The sequence below is a fragment of the Dama dama genome, chromosome 20 (genome assembly GCF_033118175.1).
Source record: "Dama dama isolate Ldn47 chromosome 20, ASM3311817v1, whole genome shotgun sequence".
Classification (NCBI taxonomy): Eukaryota; Metazoa; Chordata; class Mammalia; order Artiodactyla; family Cervidae; genus Dama; species Dama dama.
The window spans coordinates 46,563,005-46,584,867 of NC_083700.1; the positions used below are offsets into that span (position 1 = coordinate 46,563,005).

General features: G+C 34.4%; 1 protein-coding gene across 4 annotated transcripts in view; it reads right to left on the reverse strand.

Moving 5' to 3' along the window:
- Positions 1-712: 712 nt before the first annotated feature.
- PTBP2 (polypyrimidine tract binding protein 2) overlaps positions 713-21,863 on the reverse strand; it is an 84,292-nt gene continuing 63,141 nt past the window's right edge. Inside the window, exons 9-14 of one of the 4 annotated variants that reach the window (XM_061121318.1) lie at positions 10,693-10,832; positions 9,197-9,230; positions 8,686-8,778; positions 3,705-3,921; positions 3,521-3,598; positions 713-3,355 (exon numbers count right to left, since the gene is read on the reverse strand). In XM_061121318.1, coding sequence (XP_060977301.1) covers positions 3,226-3,355; positions 3,521-3,598; positions 3,705-3,921; positions 8,686-8,778; positions 9,197-9,230; positions 10,693-10,832 — 692 coding nt within the window. In that variant the 3' untranslated portion in view covers positions 713-3,225. Of the gene's footprint in view, positions 3,359-3,520; positions 3,599-3,704; positions 3,922-8,685; positions 8,779-9,196; positions 9,231-10,692; positions 10,848-21,863 lie in introns of all 4 variants that reach the window. The other 3 variants (XM_061121317.1, XM_061121316.1, XM_061121315.1) reach the window with 3 other exon arrangements.

Sequence of the window (21,863 nt, forward strand, 5' to 3'; positions counted from 1 at the left end):
GTGATTCCTTATTATCCCTTGTTAAGCTAGGGTGTTCTTAGTTGCTTAATATTCAAGGAAAGGCCTCTAGGAACAAGCAGTGTATCTTAAGAACAGGTCACTGTTAGCTAGTTCACTCCTCTTATCTTAGAGATATCTAAGAGATAAGACAGAGGCATCTAAGTGGTAATAATGACAAGGACAAAGCTGTTTTCACATTAACACTTAATTTACTATATGCTAAGGACTGAGTTAATATATGAAAATATTCTAGAATGTCAAAACTCCCACTTCATGGGCTTGAACTTTGGAAGGAAGGTTGCACTGGAGTGCACTGTAGAAAGCTGAAGAATCTGTTACTCCTAGGCAGGAAAAACTTGGGCTTCTGGTCACTCCCCTCTCAGAGACAATGGGAACTCTTCCCAGCTCAGTAAGGAAGCAACCTCATTTCCCACACACATTTCAGGACCTCTGTTTTCTTCTTACAAGCCAATCCCTGCCGCCGTAAGGGACTATCTGAAAAGGGGTAGCACCTACTTGAGTCCCTGGTGGCTCAGATGGTAAAGAGTCTGTCTGCAATGCAGGAGACCGGGGTTTGATCCCTGGGTTGGGAAGATTCCCTAGAGATGGAAATGGCAGCCCACTCCAGTATTTTTGCCTGGAGAATTCCATGGATAGAGGAGCCTGGAGAAGTACAGTCCAGGAGGTCACAAAGAGCTGGACACAACAGATCGACTTTCACTTCACTTCAGATACTTCAACTACTGCCCCAATCATTCTGAGAAAAACTTCACTTGAAGAAACTGCTCAATTACTAGTCATTCATGGTACAGGCTTTTTTTTTTTTTTAAATAGATATTAGGCACATCTACTGTTGCTAGAGTTCTTCTGTACTACAATGATAACTTGAAAAAAAATTTGATTACTTAGCTTTCAAATCACCCTCATGTTAACTCAAATGTACACAATTATTTTTATTTACTAGACTCTCTTTTTTGGAGATGACTAATTATTGCATTAATATAGCACACTGAAAGGTGCTGCATACTCCTTTGTTTGTTTTTAATTTCCCTAATGTGTGAGTTTTGCATATTTGTCAGTTATAACAGAACAAACTTAAGGAACATGAGTAACTGCAAAGTTATCTGACACCAATATGCCTAACTACTGACAAAAGTGAACCCCCCCCAAAATATTTTAATACAAAATAGTACCCTAACTGAAACCATTTAAAAAGTGAAAACGGTAATATCACAAATTACCCTTAAGTTTTTAAATACCCTAATGTGCATCTTCCCTCCCACCCAAAGCATGAGCAGATGGTGTGATTCTGTTTCTTCTCAGTAACATCAAGTATCCTGTGTTAAAACTCACAAAGTAGGAAATCTTTAGCAGACACAAAAGATGAAAGATGAAACTGCAGCAAGAGAGCATGGCAAATCCAAAAGATCTATTAGTGCAGAAGTCTACTGGAAAAAAAACAACAACAACAAAAGAGATAGAAAGAATTAACAAGATACAATAAAAGTTATGTCTTTAAAGCAGTAGATTATAACAGGGTGGGAAATGTTTAATATGTGTCCTCCTGAAAAGCAGTTACCATCTTTCAAATTAAAAAAAAAAAAAAACAGCTGGTATATTTTCACAGCATCTAGATTTATTTACGGTATAAAGTCATAGAATTGTATTACTATTACTCCTTTCCCACCCTGGCAGAGAATAAACATGAATTCAGAAGCACAGTGGAGTGAAAACAAAGAGAGAGAAAAGGCAGCAGAGAAAGACAGAAGAGGTGAGTACAGAGCTACAGAAGTGTTTATTGAGCATGCTACAGAGGTAAGCAGAGTACACACAAAAGGAAATTAAACAACCATCAAACCTCCCAACTTTGTTAGAAAATTAATTTTTAATTGTGCCGCTTTCAAACTATACTGAATTTTACATTTCTAAAGATGTAAAAACTCAACTAATAGAAAATATACATGACCATTCTGTCTACATAGATAACAGAATCTATGAATCTTGAAACTAAGTACATCAATTTCAAAAAAGTATTGGTCATTTAAACAGAATCAACAATTCAGATTGACAAGAACTGTTCAAATTAATTTGACCTGTAGATTCTGAGCCATGTTTTTATTAAAGTCAGATCTATTCCTAAATACAAAATATTTTGAAGATTTATTAAAACTGAATATTACAATGCAAGGTAAATTAAGACTAAAGGCACATAAACTTTGGTCCCACCTGGTTGTCAGTTTTAGAAAACTGCCACAAAATTAATCTTCCTGCAAATTTTCGCAGTACACTTTCTTTTATCTTTGAAAAATACATGCACCAGTTCCTGAACTAGCTAGACCGGTCTGCACATGCTCAGAAATCCACAACCATATTCCAAATCTTAATTACAAACTAAGGATGGCAATATATATTTAAATGCACATAAGTCATGTCAACTTCAAAAACATCTACGAAAAATATTCAGCCACAAACAAGACATTACTTAGTGCTGACATTTATATGATACGTCCCACAAGAGTGTGTACAAAAAGGTTAAGATTCCACAATGCTTTTCCACATAGGGCTCAAACTTACAGAAATCACTTTGTTGTCTTAAGAAAGTAATACTCTGCATCTTGTTAATTTTAACTAATGCCTACATTCATAACTGAATCTAGACCAGAACTGTGAGATATAAAAGGCCAATGTTTTTTTAAAGCAATAAAGCCTAAGGTAGTAAAAACTGAAAAAAAAAGCTGCTTTATTCTTTCAGTATCATGTATCTTATCTGATTAAATAAAGAAATATGACAAGCCAATAATTCAAAGTAAGTTCCAAGCAGGAGGAAAAAAAAACTTAACCTTTTTACACACCCCTGCCTAAACATATTGTTAATTCCCATTTAACGATGTGCCCTAGACAACCAATTCCTTTTTTCTAGTAAATGCACAATAGCAACACTAGTTTCCTTTTTAAGGCACGTATGTCAACTAAGTTGAAAAAGGAAAGTAAAATTAAACTAAAATTTCAAACAGACAAAAATGGCTTCCCTACAGAACAGATGAAAGAGAGCAGTTAATAACTCTGCCTTTACATACGCCATTTCATTTTATAACCAAGGAATGATAACAGCATGGAAAAAAAAAACAACAAAAAATCAAACTCTGGTCCCCACTTTTCTGAACAGTCAATAGGTGATGACACCAAACAATGTGATTCACCCTCAATCTTCATCTCCCCCCCTTTTTAAATTGTTGACTTGGAGAAAGACACTCTCAGATGATGGTTTTCACCAAGGTTATAATTATGAAGATCAATCAAGGCCTGAATAGCTTCTTCCACTGTTGCCATCTGAAGAAGAGCCATTTTGTGATCTCTTCTGAAACAAAATTATAAAATTAGATACTTCATAAAAATCAGAATGGCTTAAATACTTTTGCTCATTCCAGGATCAAAAGATATCTAGAAATGAAAACAACTACTCGAAGAAAACTTTTACTTCTATCAAGTCACTAATTTAAAGACAAGAAAGCTTGCTTACTGAAAAAACTTAAATGCTTTCACAGTGCCCCCAGTGTTAGCAAACAGTGTTCGGAGATCTTCTTCTGCTACTGAAGGACTGGGAAAATTAGATGGAAAAAAAGAGTAAAAACATTATTAAAAAATTTTATATTTTATTCCTAAAATGTATATCCTTAATAAACTACTCTGTCTTTAATACTTACGGGATATTGGATAGGTGAAGGGTTGCAGAAGGAGGGAAAATATTCTGAAAATTTTTGGATCCAGGTTTCTTAAAACGATGCAATGGGGAATTACCAAAATCTTTTGTTAGCCCTTGATCATCAAGTCCCTCTCGAGGTAGTTGTACAGTCTGATGTTTAGACAGAGTAACACGAATAATTTTTCCATACATCTTCTGTCCATTAAGATGATTCATGGCTATAAAGAGGAAGAATGCCTATTAATAAACAATATCACCATTCAAAGCAAAAATATTACAATAATTCTCAGAATAGTTGAAATACCTAATTTTGCTATGGTTTTAAAATAAATCATGAATTTACAATAGCCACTGGTGACAAAACAAATTCATTTGCACTCAACAAGGCACTGAGGCAAAGAAGCCAGCTTCTTTCATAGAATGAAAATCCAGAATGAGTATCTTCCTTGACAGGCCTGCTGATAATGCCCCAGAAACTTTAACTTTTTCTCCCTTCTGCTCAATATCCTAACTGCCAAGTCCTATGAAACCCTTCCTCCTAATTATCCCTCAAATTCATCTATTTCTACACTTTCCACTGCCATTACTTTTTATCTGTATAACTCAAATCAGTCTCCCAATTTGTCTTGTTGGATTTTTCTCTGTGTTTCCCCATTCTTACAAATCTGTATCACTACCTGCTTAAAATCCTTAGGGATGAAGACTCAACTTATTCTTCAACATATCTTCTACATTTCTCAGTCTGACCCTAACATCTTTCTCAAGCCTCCTGGAATAAATATTTTATTGATATTTTATAATACTAGTAACTTTCTTAGTGTTGAGAATCAAATGTTAAGATAAGAACCATCCTGACCCTCATGGAACTTACAAGTATCTTAGTACTATCCTCCTTGTACTTAAGTTTTCAGGTGTACAAAACATTTTTTTTTTTAAACAAATACTAGTGTTTTATCTTTAGCCTGATGCATGCTTTTCTATTTATAACAATTTCCTATCTCCTTCACTATCTTTCCTAAGCTATTCGTCAGTGTTACTTCCTAAAGAGGACTCTTTCTTCACTCTTCAGAAAAGGTTCAGAACCTTACTAGATAGTCCCCATACAGTCCCTATTTCTTTTTATAAATTCAACACATTTTCATTATTATTCTCGTTCAGACTGTAAGATACAGGAAAGCAGGAACCAGTGTCTCTACCCCAGCACACAGCACAGTGCCTAAACACAGAACATCACATGCCTACTTCTTGAGGCAGCAGCTGGGTTACTTTTGAACTAAATGAACTGGTCTGAGATTAGAGAACAGTTATATGTTTTATGTTTTATTCAAGTAGTCACAACTGAAGAAAACCATGTCATAAGTCATATAGTTTAGCTAAACTGAATGTCTATTTGACTACTCAAATCAAAGTATTAGAGTATTAACAACAGAGAGGTAAAGGCAATATGGAAGAGCAGGGAATTGAGAACAAAATCCCTACTCCTAAATGTTTTTAATTTGATTAGTACACTACAGTACACAGTCTGACACAGGAGATACCCAGAACTTGTTAAATCCATGCATCTTGTCATACTTACTTGTATAGAATAAACCAGTTAAATATAAAACAGGTCTGAAAAGGAAAATGCTATAAAAGTATAAGGTACCATTCTGAAAAATCTTTTTCATTTATAGCTCCCCTAATTTGTAAAAACAAACTTACTCTCCCAGTTATAAGACAAAGAGGTACTAAGGATGTAACGTACAACATGACAAATATATTTAACACTGCTGTATGTTATAAATACTCCCGCTACAGCACATTTTGCTAGAGAGTAGGTAAAGATCTATTATGAAAAACTTAGTATACTTTTGAGATGGCAGCTACACATGATCTAAAAACAGTTGAGGCTCTTTTGTAAGTAGTTCTTGAAAATATGAATTGGAGAAATAATTATTTTAACAAAGAACTACTCTTTGGTACTTAGAATTCATTTAATCACTGAAGATCAGTATACTATTTCAAACATAATTTACAAATTCTATTATTCCTAAACTACCTAATTTAAGAAAATTCTAGTATATTAGTTAAATAGGCTATAGTAGAAATGGAAACATCTTTAATGTTTGCAAATTTTAAAACTCTGGTCTAAAATGATTTAACAGGGCCTTTAAGATTTGCAATAATTCCATTCACACTTGACTACTACTGACTATACCTTGCCATTTATTTCTCCCATACTACTTTCTGAGCATAAAATATTTGCTTATATTATAAAACAACTGAGTATTTCCCAAGTAAGAGTCCCATGAAAACCAAAAAGAAGAGTCCATAAACAAAGTATATTATATTAAAAAAAAGTTTCACTTATTTTTTTCCATAGCACATCCTAGTTTTGCATAGGATTTGTGTTTTAAAGGATTTAATGGTGTGAGTCCGTATTTTTATGGACATATACTTCAAGAAAGCAAAATCTAACCTAGCAGCAATGAGAAATTTGCCACTACACATAGTCCAAAAACTATGTCATGCTATTAGTAAGCAAAGCTTTAGTGAAAAGATAAAAATTTTATCTTTTATAATTTATAAAAATTAGCCATAAAAGATTTTAAAATGTAAGTAAATACTGTTAGGCAGTGAATTGTATTATCCCAAACTTCATATACTGAAGCTTTAACTCCTCAATGTGACTATCTGGAGGCAGGGCCTTTACAGACAGAATTCAGGTTAAAAGAGGTCATAAGGGTGAGGCCCTAATCCAGTAAGACTGATGTCCTTGTAAGTACAGGAAAGGATATCAGCACCTCAGAGGCTGAGGAAGGCTCCCAGGAAAGGCCATGTGAGGACACATGGAGAAGGAAGCCAGTCTGCAAGCCAGGAAGGAAAGTCCTCTCCAGAAACCAAATCTGTTGTCACCTAACTGGTCTCCAGAACTTAAGAAAACAAATTTCTGTTTTTTCAGTCACTCAGTTTGTTGTATTTTGTTATGGCAGCCCAAGCAGACTAATACAAGTATAGTAAAAATTAAAGCATCACTTATTTAAACAGTCCTTATATAAAAAACCAAAAAGTATCCGGAAGAATTTGATGAACAGGTACTTTCAACCATAATGACTGTGTATCCCTTATTTATAAGGGTAATGTGGAAAGACTGAAAGCAAAAGGAGAAGGGGGTGGCAGAGAATGAGACCGTTAGATAGCATCACTGATTTAAAGGATGTGAATTTGAGCAAATTTCGGTAGACAGCGGAAGACAGAGGAGCCTGGCGTGCAGAGAATCGAACACAACTTAGCAACTGAACAACAAATTACCCACAGCTCACACAGTGAGAAAAAAGAAATAAAAATTTGAGAATGCTTTGTCAACTATGAAACACTGTAAAAGACTTCTTATAAAGTACATAAAGATAATGGCAATGACTATCCCTAACCAGAGTACAGAAGTGTACATAAGCAGAAAAAGAAGAAAAGAATAATGGGCATCTATGACATAATCAAGCAGCTTCCCTGGTGGCTCAGGTGCTAAAAAACCTGCCTGCAATGCAGGAGGAGACCTGGCTTTGATCCCCGGGTCAGGAATATCCCTGGAGAAGGGAGTGGCAACCCACTCTAGTATTCTTGCATTTCATGCAAGAACATTTCATGGACAGAGGAGACTGGCACGCTATAGTCCATGGAGTCACAAAGAGTTATATAGGACTGAATGACTAACACACACAGACACACGACGACACAATCAGCACTTTTATATAATTTCCACTAAAGATAGACATCTCCATTTTTTTAAATTGAAAGCCAGATATGTAAAATTTTACACACTGCCTGCTGCTGCTGCTGTCACTTCAGTCGTGTTCGAGTCTGTGCGACCCCACAGACGGCAACCCACCAGGCTCCTCCGTCCCTGGGATTCTCTAGGCAAGAATACTGGAGTGGGTTGCCATTTCCTTCTCCAATGCATGAAAGTGAAAAGTGAAAATGAAGTCGCTCAGTTGTGTCTGACTCTTATTGACACCATGGACTATAGCCTACCAGGTTCTTCCGTCCACGTAATTTCCCACGCAAGAGTCCTGGTGTGGGTTGCTGGTAATACATTGCCTGGGCTACCCTAACAGTGGGTAAGAAACTGAATTTCAAACTTCTACCTGAAGCCAAAGACTAAAAGGTCTGGTTTATCATGTTGTTAGTCTGTGAGTCTCACTGGATATAATAGCAAAAATATACCAGTTTTTACACCAAAAATGGTAAATTTCAAAATTAATAATGTGAATACACATGGTCTGAAGTACCATCATCCCTGAATCTTAATAAACAGACTTATAAGCTAAGATCATACTGACATTTACAGTCAATCACACTGTGAATATGCAACTACCTTCTGGATTTATGTGATTTGGCTTTGTGTATAAAGTTGAATGAGATGCTAATTAAGTGATCAATTATTTATCTAATAATCTAAGTGCAACTTGTTGAAGTACATTTTAAGGTTCCAAAAAGGATTAAAGTGGGGCACTTGGTTTAAGTTTTTCATTTTATAATAACCTGGTATCTCTAAAATACACTTCATGTAACTCTACTAAGTTCAGTCAAATACTTTCAAATGACCTTAGAAGAATTAAAATTAACATGGCGTTAATCTGGATTCTATGGACTATATAAACAGTTAACTTCAATTATAGGGAGTAACCAGAAATGAAAAATGCTTAGAATCTTTTAATACGTGTATCATAATTCTTAGGTGAAACTGTTATTTCAATCTTGAAGGCAAAACCTTTTTCCATTAAACTCCAAGCAAGAAATGGTAAGAGAATAGCACAAAAATACAAATATGTTCATCACGTACAACTATTCACATTAAAATGTGAAAATTAACATGACACTGTGAACCCTGGCTATTAATAAACGGCTTCTTACTGATATAAAGAAGTTTGTTTTTATTCACAGGTTTACATTATACATTTGAAATCAGATTGAAGCCATATAGATGACACATAGTTTAATCTTACCCAGTTGTGACTGGTTTCCATCAGCCATCTGTATTAGAGCACTGTCTTTCTTATTGTACAAAATCTTCACACGCTGCACATCTCCATAAACACCTTTTTTGGAGTCACAGAGAGGTAATCCAAAAATGGAATTAATTTTTACGTGCAAGTCAGCTAAAGATTATCTTTCTGACATATTAATGAAACATTCAGACATCAACATGATCACTCATTCAAACTCATCATTCTCACAAATGAATAAAGAAGATCAAGATTTTGAACAGTGAATTTTGAAAAGAATAATTTCTGATAAACCCTCAAAGCTATGTGAATGATATTAAATTAAAGACCATGCAAAATAAATCAGCATGCATTAAAACAAATTTTGTGTCTATGGAAAGTTTTAAATAGCAAAGAAAAATAGCAAAAGATTTACTATTCAACTTTAAGCCAAAGTGCTAGCTACAAATAAGAATTAAGGTGAAACAAAAATCAAATCAATAATAAAAGTATAGTGCTAACAATAACATACCGAAGAGGGTAAACAGACTTTGGGGCGTAACCATCTTTAGAAGGAGAGAAGAGCAAGCAGCGTAAGACAAGAAGAGAGAAGAGTCGAGGAAGAGCGGAGATGAACAGATCATCCATAACGAAGGGTGGTTCCCGCAGAATGGTGAGGTGGTCATGGATCATGGTTCAAGGCGGTTAATTGGGGCAAGTTGGTCCGAGGAACATTTGTTCAAGCACAGAAGCATGAACATAGGGAATGGAGACAGGGAATGAAGACAAGGACAAGGAAAATAAAGGATAAGACAGGGAAGGGAATGGGCATTTGGGAAAAGACAAGGAAAGGGAAGGTGAACACACAGGGAAAAGGATGAAATGGGGAAGGGAAACAGCAATGCAGAAGAAAAAAATAAGGAATCGGGGAACAAAAAAAAAATAAAATATAGGTCAGTACATAGGAAATGCAGGATTTGGTCAGAAAATGGTTGGTTTATGTACTGTACAAGAAAAACTGAGTAAAATGTAGTCATCCAAGACAAATATGGGTAAAGTACATCTATATCAAAGAGTAAATTACAGCATTTCATCTCAACATAGGGAAGGAAAGCATGCATAGGAATTTTAAACTTTGAACTTTTAACTGCATAAGCATGGCTGGTTATGAAATGCAGGCAAAATTCTTAAAAAGAAAAACAAAGGCACTCTGATTCAAACATTTTAGCATGCACAACTGTGAATGACTATAGTATTAAATGATAAAATAGCTTAATGTTCGTATTAACAGAGGCCGATTAAAAATGAAACAAATATTCAAATTAGACATCATAAACTGATACATAGAGCTTCCCACATTTCATACCAGCTTCCATAGCAATCAAAATAAAATATACCAGACATAAAATGTACAACTAAAGAAAATAACTCAGCAATAAATTTTATATAACAGGGTGGGAGGGGTTTGGGGAGAGGTAAAGTTGAAAAATATTTTTAGAAGACAATGACTAATAACTGCAAAGAAAAAATTACTAAGAAAGACTGGAAGAGTGCCTCGTCAAGATCTTTGGAAGAACCTTCAAAGAAAAATGTATTAGAGTAGTTCACATAAAATAAGATTTAAAAAAATGCAATGACACATAAGCATGAAATGAACAAGCAAATAATTAGAAAAGGCAAAGAGCAAAACTGTTTTACAGTTACATCTGCAAATTAGATATTTGCCTCTGAGAACAACAAAAAGATAAAAAGCCAAACTACAGTACTTCACCATATTTTTCTTAGGAAAAATAGGTAGTTAGGTTAAAAATATATATATATATATATAAAGAGATATGACTAGCTACAGAAATAAAGTATTACCTAAACAAGTACATAGATTTTATTTGGAAGTAGAAACACACAGAAAATACTTTGACTAATGAATGTACATAAAAAGAAAGGCAAGTGCAAAATGAAATAAACATGAAAAACTTTCACAAATGAAATGGAGTTAAAAAACAGACATTAGAAAATTATTTTACTAACCTCTTCATTTAAATTGCTAACCAACAGGACTGTATTGCCACCAGCTGAGACTCCAGGCATACCCACTCGGCCAGCAGCAGCTGCAGCAGCTGCTGCAGCAGCGTTTGGAATAGCCAAAGGACTCAGAGCTCCTGGAACAGCTGCAACAGGAAGCCCTAATTTTAAAATAAAGCATATTTTACGAAACACACACAAGTCGTTTACAAAAACCAATTTAAGCACGATGGCTGATGGCTTGGGGCTGACCGTTCCAAATGGTTCCTGAAAGTTAATTTTCATAACATTAAGAAAAATTGTTGTTGTAAGTAGCAGAGAAAATTCACTGGTTTCAATGAAATCAATCATTAAGTATTAGAACCAAGGTACATACCTGTATTATGTCACAATATTAAATATATAACATTCCATTTCCTATGGAAACGCAAACAAAGCAAAAAGAATGTATTTCCAAGTCAGAGACTTGTAAAATTCACTTCCATGGTTCACATAGGAGTCAAATCTAAAAAAAATAACAAGTGCTATCTTCTTCATAAACTTACTTGAAATCAGACAATTATAGCTCACAAAACATATATAGCAATCCTTTATTCTTAGAAACAAATCACCCTGAACATACATTATATAATGTATTCAACTGACCTAAAGAAAATCTTACCAAAATTTGTTTTCCTTAATTCCATATTCAAGTAGGTGTAATATGCTTTTCAAACACAATAGTTGCCCCACAGAAAGAATAAGAAAAAGTCAATATAGCACACCAGCTTTCTCTTCCAGTATTTTCCTATCCTTTACCTACCAGTTTGAACATTTTCTTCTTATTTCTACTGTTCTACTTTCCAGTCTTACTATTGCTCTGTCATCTTCAGGATTCTTCATTTATTCCATAGAATTCCCTTTGCCTCAGCATCTTTAATCTACTGATCAATAATCAATAAACTTTTATTCCTTTCATCCCTTATATTCATACTAGCTTATTTGTTAATAAATATTAGTTCAGTAAAGAAACAAATTACGTTTGTTTTTTTTCTTCCCATGATAAAGGAGATAAACATTTAACCTATACAAAATTAATTCATGACATACCTGGGTAGAACAGGCCCTTAGTACTGTTGTCCCATAAGTTCATGTTTTATTTCTTCTTTTCAGCTTTCTTGTACATGTCATAAGGATGGACTGTTAACTCTGGTGTTAGATCTTACTCTTTTAGCCAAGTTTGTTTATATTTTTACTTTACAAAAACTACTATGACCTTTTATTGGCAGGCTGAAGCTTCTTCAGGATTGACAATTCTTAACCTCTTTAGTTTTCGACTTGTAAACATTTTCCCTCTGATTTCCTTTAATCTTTACTGAGCACCTTTCATCAGTGGAATGGTGTTTCTCATGTATGTTCAAGCTCTGGGTGAGTTTACAGTTTTTCTCCCCCAATACAGTATCTTGGGAGTCCCCTCTTTTTAGTATTTCTTCACTTTTATTTTTTAGATTTTTTACTCTTTGTTTTGGAAAATTTCCAACATATACACAAGTACACAGACTAGAATAATGAGCCCCATGTATCCATCACAACTGTTTCATCCACTCATTTTATTTTTAAAGTGACTGCAGAAATAAGGATCTAATTTTAACATAGAAACTCCTCATGTCTAATAATTACTATACATACTAAGTAATCTTTAGCACCTTTTAGGATCTACCATTTTATTCTATGGTATTACTAACTTCTCCATGTTAAATACCATAGATCTCACTATACTTCATAGGTTGTTCCCATTTAATATACAGTGGATATCTTAAAATGCTGCCAATGTAAAGATACATTCCTAATTCCTAGGTATATACTCACAGTCATTTTGTTCCTGCATATTCTGAGACATGCAGGTTCCCAAATTTATAGTTCTAGGTAATTTATCATTTTTCTTTGTTGCTAACTCAAGAAAAACTACTAATTCATGAAACACGTATAAAATATCAATACATTTGATACATCAGTCTACACACAACAGTCTAGGTAAACAAACACTTCCTTTCTACAGAAAATGGTTTCTTCTAAAATACATCTCTACCATGCCAATACACAATTAAACAATCATAAAACTTCACCAAAATATTCAAAGATGATGGAAATTTTGTTCAAAGAAACTTTAAGTCTAGGATTTGTAATGGAGATACCTCGGTAGTACAATATTAAATTATCAAGCCTTATCATGGAAAAATAATCAGAGAATTAAAATAATAAGTAAAATTAATTTAAAATAGTAATTAAGAATTAAAGTCTAGGCTAAAGCCCCTTTTTAAGTGTGAAAAACCTGACAAATAAAAAGCCAGAACGCCAGATTTTAATAAACGTTACATTTTAGTAAAAATGAGACTATTAATTCTCTCATGAAATTTTGTGACTCAAAGCAGATACAATTTACCTCCCTCTAGTAAAGTAGCAATGGAAAAGCTTAGCAAGAAGTGGAATGTAAGCTGTGACATCTCCAATGTTGTTGCTACTGCCCAAATGCTACTTCACAGTTTCCATATTTCTCCATTTATTCTTACCATGTTGGATCACTTGCTACTAAGCCAGATGATCTATCCTCTTGCCAAATGATCTTCCTTCATTTTAGGCAGTCCAGAGCATGGTGCAAAATACAGGGCAGTCACTGTCCTCAGTGCCACTAGTGTGTACTTCTCCCTCACTATTCCTTCTCCCAGGCTGGTAACTTAGAGAAACTATTTCAGTCATCTTTTGCAGTTGTAAGTCACTAGAATAGTCTTGCAGTTTTTACTGGACCTTTAAAAGCCTCTGTAGATCCCACAATTTCTTTCAGTATGTTCTTCTCTAAAAAATTCTGTCAACCAGGTAAATCTCAAATTGTACTACATAAAAACAAAAACCTATAAAGTATTTCATGATGCACTATTTATACTGTAAGAACTCTGGAAAGGAATTCTGTATTGTATTTTTCATAGTAATGTTAACTTCTAGCCGTGAGAGAAAACAATACATTCATAATCTTCCTTTTGTAAAAAAACACATAGAACATGTTATACACATTGGCGCTAATGGATTACTTTTAGCTGTAAAAATAATTTTAATGATTAACATCTTTAAGGTAGCAAATGTGCTGAAAAAAACACTGTGCATACCGATGATGGGGGATAAAAACACCTGTTTTACTTCTAGGACTGCTACTGTTATAAGAATCAAGTAACATCAAAGAGCTTCATATACTGCCAGATGCTAAGGAAAAGGAAGGTGTCACAAGGATCCTTTCTATGTGAAATGATCTTCATTAGCTGGGCCACCCAGCATTTTGAGTGACTCAGTCATTTTATAAATTTCCTGTAATGGTTCTGACACATTACTAGCCAATCCTCCACTGAAACTGATGGTCACACTGCCACGTATCTATCTGATAGAGACTCAAAGTCCAGGCGGATGAAGTGATTTTAATTTATACATCTATCCCTCTGTCCCCTCAGGTCACATTCTGCTGAGGCACACAGACATTCCTTGTCCATCACAACAGAAGAATTAAACTGTTTTTGATAACTTCTCTTAAACCACTTGCCAATTTTATCTGTAATTTTTAATAAGCTTATTTTAGAACAGTTTTAGATTTGTAGAAAAACATTCTCCAAAATTCCTATAACCTGGGCACCCCTTTCCCCCCATTATTAACATCTTGCAGTAGTATGATATACTTGCTACAATTCATCAGTATTAATATGTTATTATTAAAGTCCATAAAGTATTCAGACTTCCTTAATTTGCATCTAATGTCCTCTTTTCCTGGCTTCCCAGGTGGCGCGGTGGTAAAGAATCTGCCTGCCAAAGCAGGAGACATGGGTTTGATCTCTGGGTTAGGAAGATCCCCTGGAGAAGGAAATGGCAAACCCACTCCAGTATACTTGCCTGGAAAAAACCATGGACAGAGGGGGCCTGGTGGGCTACAGTCCATGGGGTTGCAAAGAGTCAGACATGATTGAGCACAGAATATATTCATGTCTTTTATTTCAGGATCCTATTATTAAATTTAGTCATGTCTCCTTAAGGCTCCTCTTGACTATGGCAGTTTTATCTTTGTTTTTTAAAGATGCATGATTTGTTTTATCCTTTCATTTCCTATTCTAAAACTTTCATTCAGTGTCAACTGTACCATTATCTTTTGATCTTAATACTTTTCCCTGTTCAAGACATCTATCTGTTGATTGTTACTCTCACATGACTCAACAGAGGATTTGGTGGTGGAACGTCTGAGGTTTATCCTAATTCATGTAGTATAGGGTCCTGGGTGGGGAATGCAGTTTTTACAATATATTTCCTGATTTGAAAATAAAAACTTTACCTTTGACAAGAATGACAACTGCTATTCTTTCCTGAAACAACCCATAACTCCTCTCCCACCAACTTTCCCTTTAATTTCTATTTTACCCTCTAGAACCCATTTTTCTTTTCTGTCATTAACAATTTCATTTTTATTCAATGTGTTCCTTAGAGAAAATGTTTAACTAAAAGCTTGGTTGATCCTAATAAAACTTCTCTTGTAACCCTCTCAGTCATTTTTATCTCCCTAAACTCTTCCCCAAAGGGAAATAAAGGATGCATTATTCATCCTATTATCCCACCACCCAATGTTACTTTCCACCTGCTGGTCTATTATCACCATGGTATTGATGGTATCGCCATGGTATTGAGGTTAATACCATGTAAACATCTCTCATCAAAACAGTCAGAGTCACTGGGACATTGTCTCTCATGCCATAAAGACTTTCACACCTTATTTCCTTCTCCTCGCTCAGCTCTTTTCATCCTGCAATCTGTCCGACATGCTGGTCTCACGATTCCTTAACAAATTCTCCCTTGATTTTTCTATATTGATCTATTTTATCAACTTCTTTTACTACATCTTTGACTTTCTTCTTTCGCCATTCATTGCTAACATTTAAATCCCCTTTCCTGACTTCATTCTTCTATCTTCTTGATTCTGCTTCTATACCAACCACTTAAGCCATTTTTAGACTATATGATAAATCCACTTCCCTTTCTATTTTCCCTTGATTAGACTTTACTATGTAGCTGGAGCATTTTGGCTCACTCGCTACTTATCTGTTAATGCTCTACTATGCTAGGCTTGGATAAATTAAAGCTTATAAATTAAAGAACATACCTTCATCTGGGTTTGTAAAATATTAAAGTGAAAATACACACACACACCCCACCAACTGAGTCCACATTTTGTTACTCAACATCAGCTGATTTACTAGTCTGTTTTCAAGAATTCCCTAAAAACACACTAGACTCCTGTACCCAACCCTCATTCTTATGCATTCTTCAGCAAATATCTTGGAAGACTAAGAGAATTCCCTCAAAATGTTCAACCAACTTGAAAAGTTCTCCCTTCTTTCATGTTCCCCTTTCTTTGTAAAGATATAAATGGTGAGAAGAAAGAATACAGACTGTAGAAAACTGACAACTTCAGTTCTGGCTCCAAATCTGCTCCTAAATTTCTATGTGAGCTTGACAAAAGTTCCTTTTAGTTCTCACAACGGCCCTAAAAATTTTCTATATATTTTGCCCCAACACTTTCACTATTCTCAATCCAATCCACTACAATCAGTTCTAGGATTTAAGCTAGCCTTCAAAACAAATACTAGCTAATATGAAATTAGCACTCATTATATGTCAGGTATTATGAAAAGTTCTCTGTATGCATTAACACATTTAATCCCCACAACACTAGCCTTAGAACATGGGGATTACTATCATATCCATGACAAATGCGAAAGCTAAGACAGCAAAGCTGAGCCAGATTTTCAATTGAGGATGTCTGGCTTTTGAGCCTACACTCAAAATAATTATGCATACTTCCTCGCTTTTCAATTACCATCCCATTTCTCCTTCCTTCCAAGAGCACATTACTTCAAAGAGGAGTATTTTATCATATTTACATTCCTAATTCATTATAATTTGATTTATACCGATTCTTATGAGTAAGAAAAAACTTTATGGTCACTACTAAACTGAAAAGGCACTTCTAATTTTAATCTTATTTTATCTCTTGATCTCTTGCTTCTTTATTTTTCCCACAACATAAATGTACACTGCTTAGTTTCAAGACTTTAGCCCTCCTGCTCTTTTACACTTGGGAATCTTAGACCAAAGTTTTTTTTTTTTCTTTCAGTTTTACTGATAATGGACATACAGCACTGTATAAATTTAAGGTGTACAGACAGCATAATGATTTGACTCATACACCATGAGATGATCACCACAGTTAAGTATAGTGAACATCCATCATCTCATAGATAACAACAAGAAACAGGAAAAAAATTTTTCTCCTGTACTGAGAACTCTTAGGATTTACTCTTTCATATATAACATAGAGCAGTGTAAATTATACTTATCATGTAATACTTTATAACCCTAGTACTTATTTACCCTGTAACTGGAAGTTTGTACTTTTTTGTCCACCTTTATCCAATTTCTCCCCATCCTCAAGCCCTCTGTCTGATCTGATCTCTTTAAACCAAAGTTTTAAGTATCAATCCTCTGGCCTTTCAAATTCTCAACCCCAAAGAATTCTTGCCTAAGTTCTAGGCTGAATTTCCTACTGTCTAGGTCAACTTCTTGAGTTTAACTCCTCGTGAGTCATCATATCATAAATGCCAAGTCTTACTACTTTTACATTTAATTTTCCTGTTTCTTTCTTTCCACTCTCATTTCTATCCCTAGTATAGATTCACAGTTTTATCTTACTTAGACTAACAGTCTCCAGCATACTTCTTAGGATAGCATCCATTCTAAGATCCCAAACTTAATTTTTTTTCTCCTCACTGCCTTTCATATTTTCCTAATTACCCCATGCCTCATTCACAATTGAATACTTGTCACTTCCTAAATATGCAAGATATATTCTTCATCACATCTGCTCATGCAGTGTTTTCAAAATCCTTTCTTCTGGACTTCCCTGGTAGTCCAGTGGTTAAGAATCTGCCTGCCAGTGCAGGGGACACGGGTTCAATCCTTGGTCTGGGAAGATCCCACATGCTGCAGAGCAACTAAGTCTGTGAATCCCAACTACTGAGCCTGAACTCTAGAGCCATGCTCCACAACAAGAGAAGTCTCCACAAGGAGAAGTTGCACACTATGATGAAGAGTAGCCCTCGCTCGCTCCAACTGGAGAAAGCCCTCACACAGCAATGAAGACTCAGCCCAGCCAGGAAAAAAAAAAAAGTAAGTAAAAATAAATAAATCCTGTCTTTTTATCCCAATCAAATGGCTTTTGGCCTACAATGCCCTTCAACTTTCTCCTTTGGATGATAAAGTGCCCATTTGATTATGCTCTAATAGTATAATAACGATTACATATTTCAGTTTGCCTCATAATAGATATATATTCAGATGCTTGCTGCCAGATTATAAGCACAGAAATTGTGTAATTTTTCTGAGACCCTATAGTCCCCAGCACAGTGCTAAAACAATAAAAAAAAACAAAACGCAATGAATGAATAAAGCAGGATGCCACTGAGTTGAGGCAGAATCCTTCTAGGAATGTGAAAAGCTCAGTGCAATTACTTAAGAAGGGTAAGAAAAATTCACAAGGGGGCTAAAAAGGAAAGGAAGACTTGGAGATAAAATACCATTTAAAAATTAAGATTAACAGGAAAAAGAAATATTGACAAATTAAAAGAGATATATGAAACTAGGAAGAATTCACACAAAAAATTCTAAATGAAATTTCCTATATGTATCTATTGCTTTCTTGGTGCATCTTTAGAGACTCAAAACCTTCTGCATAATATTTACCTCCTTCAGATAAGAGGCTCATTTCATACTTGGTCGCAAATACATAATTTTTCTTCTAATAACTGCAGAGATAGCAGTAATATACTTTAGAAGGCTTTTCTTTTAGTCGTATCATATATACATACTTGTCAACTCTTAAAAGCAAAATTTTTTTAAGATTAAATTTACCATCTGATTTAATTTAGAATTATTTTCTACGTCCAAAGGCGGAAGTTGATTACCACTGAACTCAGGCTGTTTAGCTTTAAAAATATGAAGCCAGAATAAATAGGAAAAATGTTTTCAAATATGTGACAGGCTATCATGGAAAAGGAGAAGGTAAACACGGGATTAATAAAAGAAATTCCTTAAAGCTACAGCTGAGAACAATATAATCAATGACCATAACGAAATCAGTTAGGCAAAAAACTTGGGAATGAAAATTTGCACCCAAGATAGTTAAAAAGCAGCCTATGAATTAACATTTTAGTCCTACAGTTACAAGTTTATTCCATTTGAGAATGCTGGTGCATAAGTAAATGCAAACTGATGCATTAATGTTTTCTCCTAATGTTTACAGCCCATTGTATCTTCAAAGTATGCTATTACCATTTCGTTTGCTCAGAAGACCAAAAAAAAAAAGAAAAACAATTTCCAGATTTAAAACATTAATTCAAATATTATTTAAAATATACTAAAAGAATTAAATAAACTCTTTAAAAGTCACTTCTTCAAGTTAATTTGTGATTCACAAGTGAAAATTTTATCCAAATTTAAAAATGAACAGTTCAACTTCAGCTCTTGCAACTTCCTTTTTAGAAGAGAGATTTTAAAAACTGAAAACAAAACAAAACAATATTTTTAAAATTCAGCCATAGAAAAACAGAGGATAGTTTAATAATCCAAAGAACTCAGCATTTTCTAAAATGCACACATGGAAAAGTAGGCAAGCTCAATCAACTACAGTTTCTAAACCCTTAGATGTTAAAACAGAAATAAAATGAGAAAATCAAAGTTATTGGACAGGTATTTTCACGAACTTTGGATGAAAAAATTCTGGTTTATGTTGAAAATGATAAAATACTGGCTTTTAAATTATGTAGTTTTTAAAAACTTTTATTTTTTTTTTGAGACTCAGTGATATACTTTAAAAGGGTGTGGTTCAGTACTTCCAGGCAATATTTCTAGGATGTTTTCATATTTGTGAGTAATTATTTTGGTCTCTAGGAGCTTTCAATGTGACTGCAGTAGATGAATTATTTGGTGTGATTTTCTGGCCATAACTGTCTTTGCTATAATTAGTCTTATAATGGAATATTATAGATTAGGGTTTTGCTAAGTTTTAAGATTTTGGTATGTAAGTTTCAATGTATATTTTGTGAAAAAATAAAAATATAAATTCAGTTTACTATAATATACATATGTATATGAATGACCATATATATATATTGGTTTACATATATCATATGTATATGAATGATCATATATATATAAATACAGAGGCACACAGCTCCTGTTCTGGATTTAATTACAGAATAGGTATATGAGTAATACTCATATTTGGTTTTGTAATCATGAAATAACCAGGTTAAACACTGGATGGATTTGGCAACAAAAAATCTGTCATGGCAACAGAAAATATCTCACTATATAAAAAAAGGAAATTAAAACTACAAAGCTTACCAATTTACTATATGCATGACATTATTCTACATGAACTCCACAGGGGGAAAAAAGGCAGACTAAAAGGCTTAGCTAATCTGTAGCGCATTTCATTTTAATGTTTATTAGGAGGACAGATTGTTGGAGCCATACTGCCTGGCTGGCTCAGGCCCTCACTAATGATGGGAATTTGAGCAAAACTGCTAATCAATTTGTGTTCCAGTCTCTAAATCTATAAAATGGGGGCAATAAGGATAAATTCATTTAGGAATAGTGGGGATTAACTCACAAGAGGGTTAAGAATGATGCATTGGCAATCTACTCAATAAATGGTAGGCTATTATCAACATCCATATGCATCAACCTTTTGGTTCCTGGGACTGGGACAATTCCATTCTACAGCACAATATTTTAAATGTTTTTGCCACAAAATAAATGAAATGAAGAACTGTAAGCCACAAAGGTGGAATCTAAATAATTACTTTTTACTTTTCTGAACAGATAGGAACTATCCCAAAAAGGATCCCCTAAGGCACTTTGATAGTGGAGCCAAACTTTTATAGGGAGAGAAAACAGTGGAAGAAAAAAGGCTAATCCCTTCTATCAATACCAATCATCCAAAAAATCTCACTCCTTAGAAACTGGTACATGTGTATCTTTAAGACTCCTTTTTCACCATCATTTCTTTCTACACAGTGTGGGTCCTTCAGTCGTGTCTGACTCTTTGCGACCCTGTGGACTGCAGTCCGCCAGGTTCCTCTGTCCATGGAATTCTCCAAGCAAGAACACTGGAGTGGAATGCCATTTCCTTCTCAGAAGTATTTATTTACCTATATCACAAAGATGGAACTAAAAGTGGCCTTACAATATACCAAGTGGCAATTTTATTCTTTCTAAGCTCTGGTGCTATTGAATGGTTCAGTAAAAACACTGAAACAAACAAGAATTTCCAAGTAACATTCATCTTTGGAGGATACTGAAACCATGAACAGTTTAAATTTATTACAAAGTATCTACAAACAACACTAAATATATTTTACTTTCTAAAACACATACACAAAAGGAAAATCACAGGCAGCACTTAAAATATATTTGTTAAGACAATATTTGATTACTGCTCTATTAGCTCAATACTAACCTCCAATTTTGTAGTTCCCTGCCCCCATCACTCTATTGTAATGGCATATATGAGACAGTAATGTTTCACAGGTGTTTTTTACTGCACATCTACGGAATCATATTAAAAAAAGAATAAAAAGACACAGAACAAACATATATATGGATACAAGGAAAAAGATGCTAACTTTTTGACTGAATTAATAACACACAGATGGAGGCTCCACCCCCTGCCCCAGTTAGTTTTAAGAGAGAAGTGATTTTAGTCCATTAGGTTTTACAAAAAAAGTTTTTATGCTTCCTGGTTATTTCATGGGATGAATTCTTGTTTGAGATAAACATACCTAAATTTAATTAGCTCTCTTTAGTCCTTTAACCACCCTTGTTCCTTTTTGGGGCCATTAAGACTGAATAATAACATAAATAAATAAAAAAACACTCACTTCTAGGGTAAGGTCACCATCTCAAACCACTCTAGGGCTATCAAAACCTGGAGGTAACCAAGAGTTTCAAGTTTAAAGAAGAAGTAGGGAAGAATCTAGTTTGTACCCACTCATACACAATAAACTAAAAACAAAAGCTGGACATAACTTCTTCCACTAAAAATTAGCAAATAA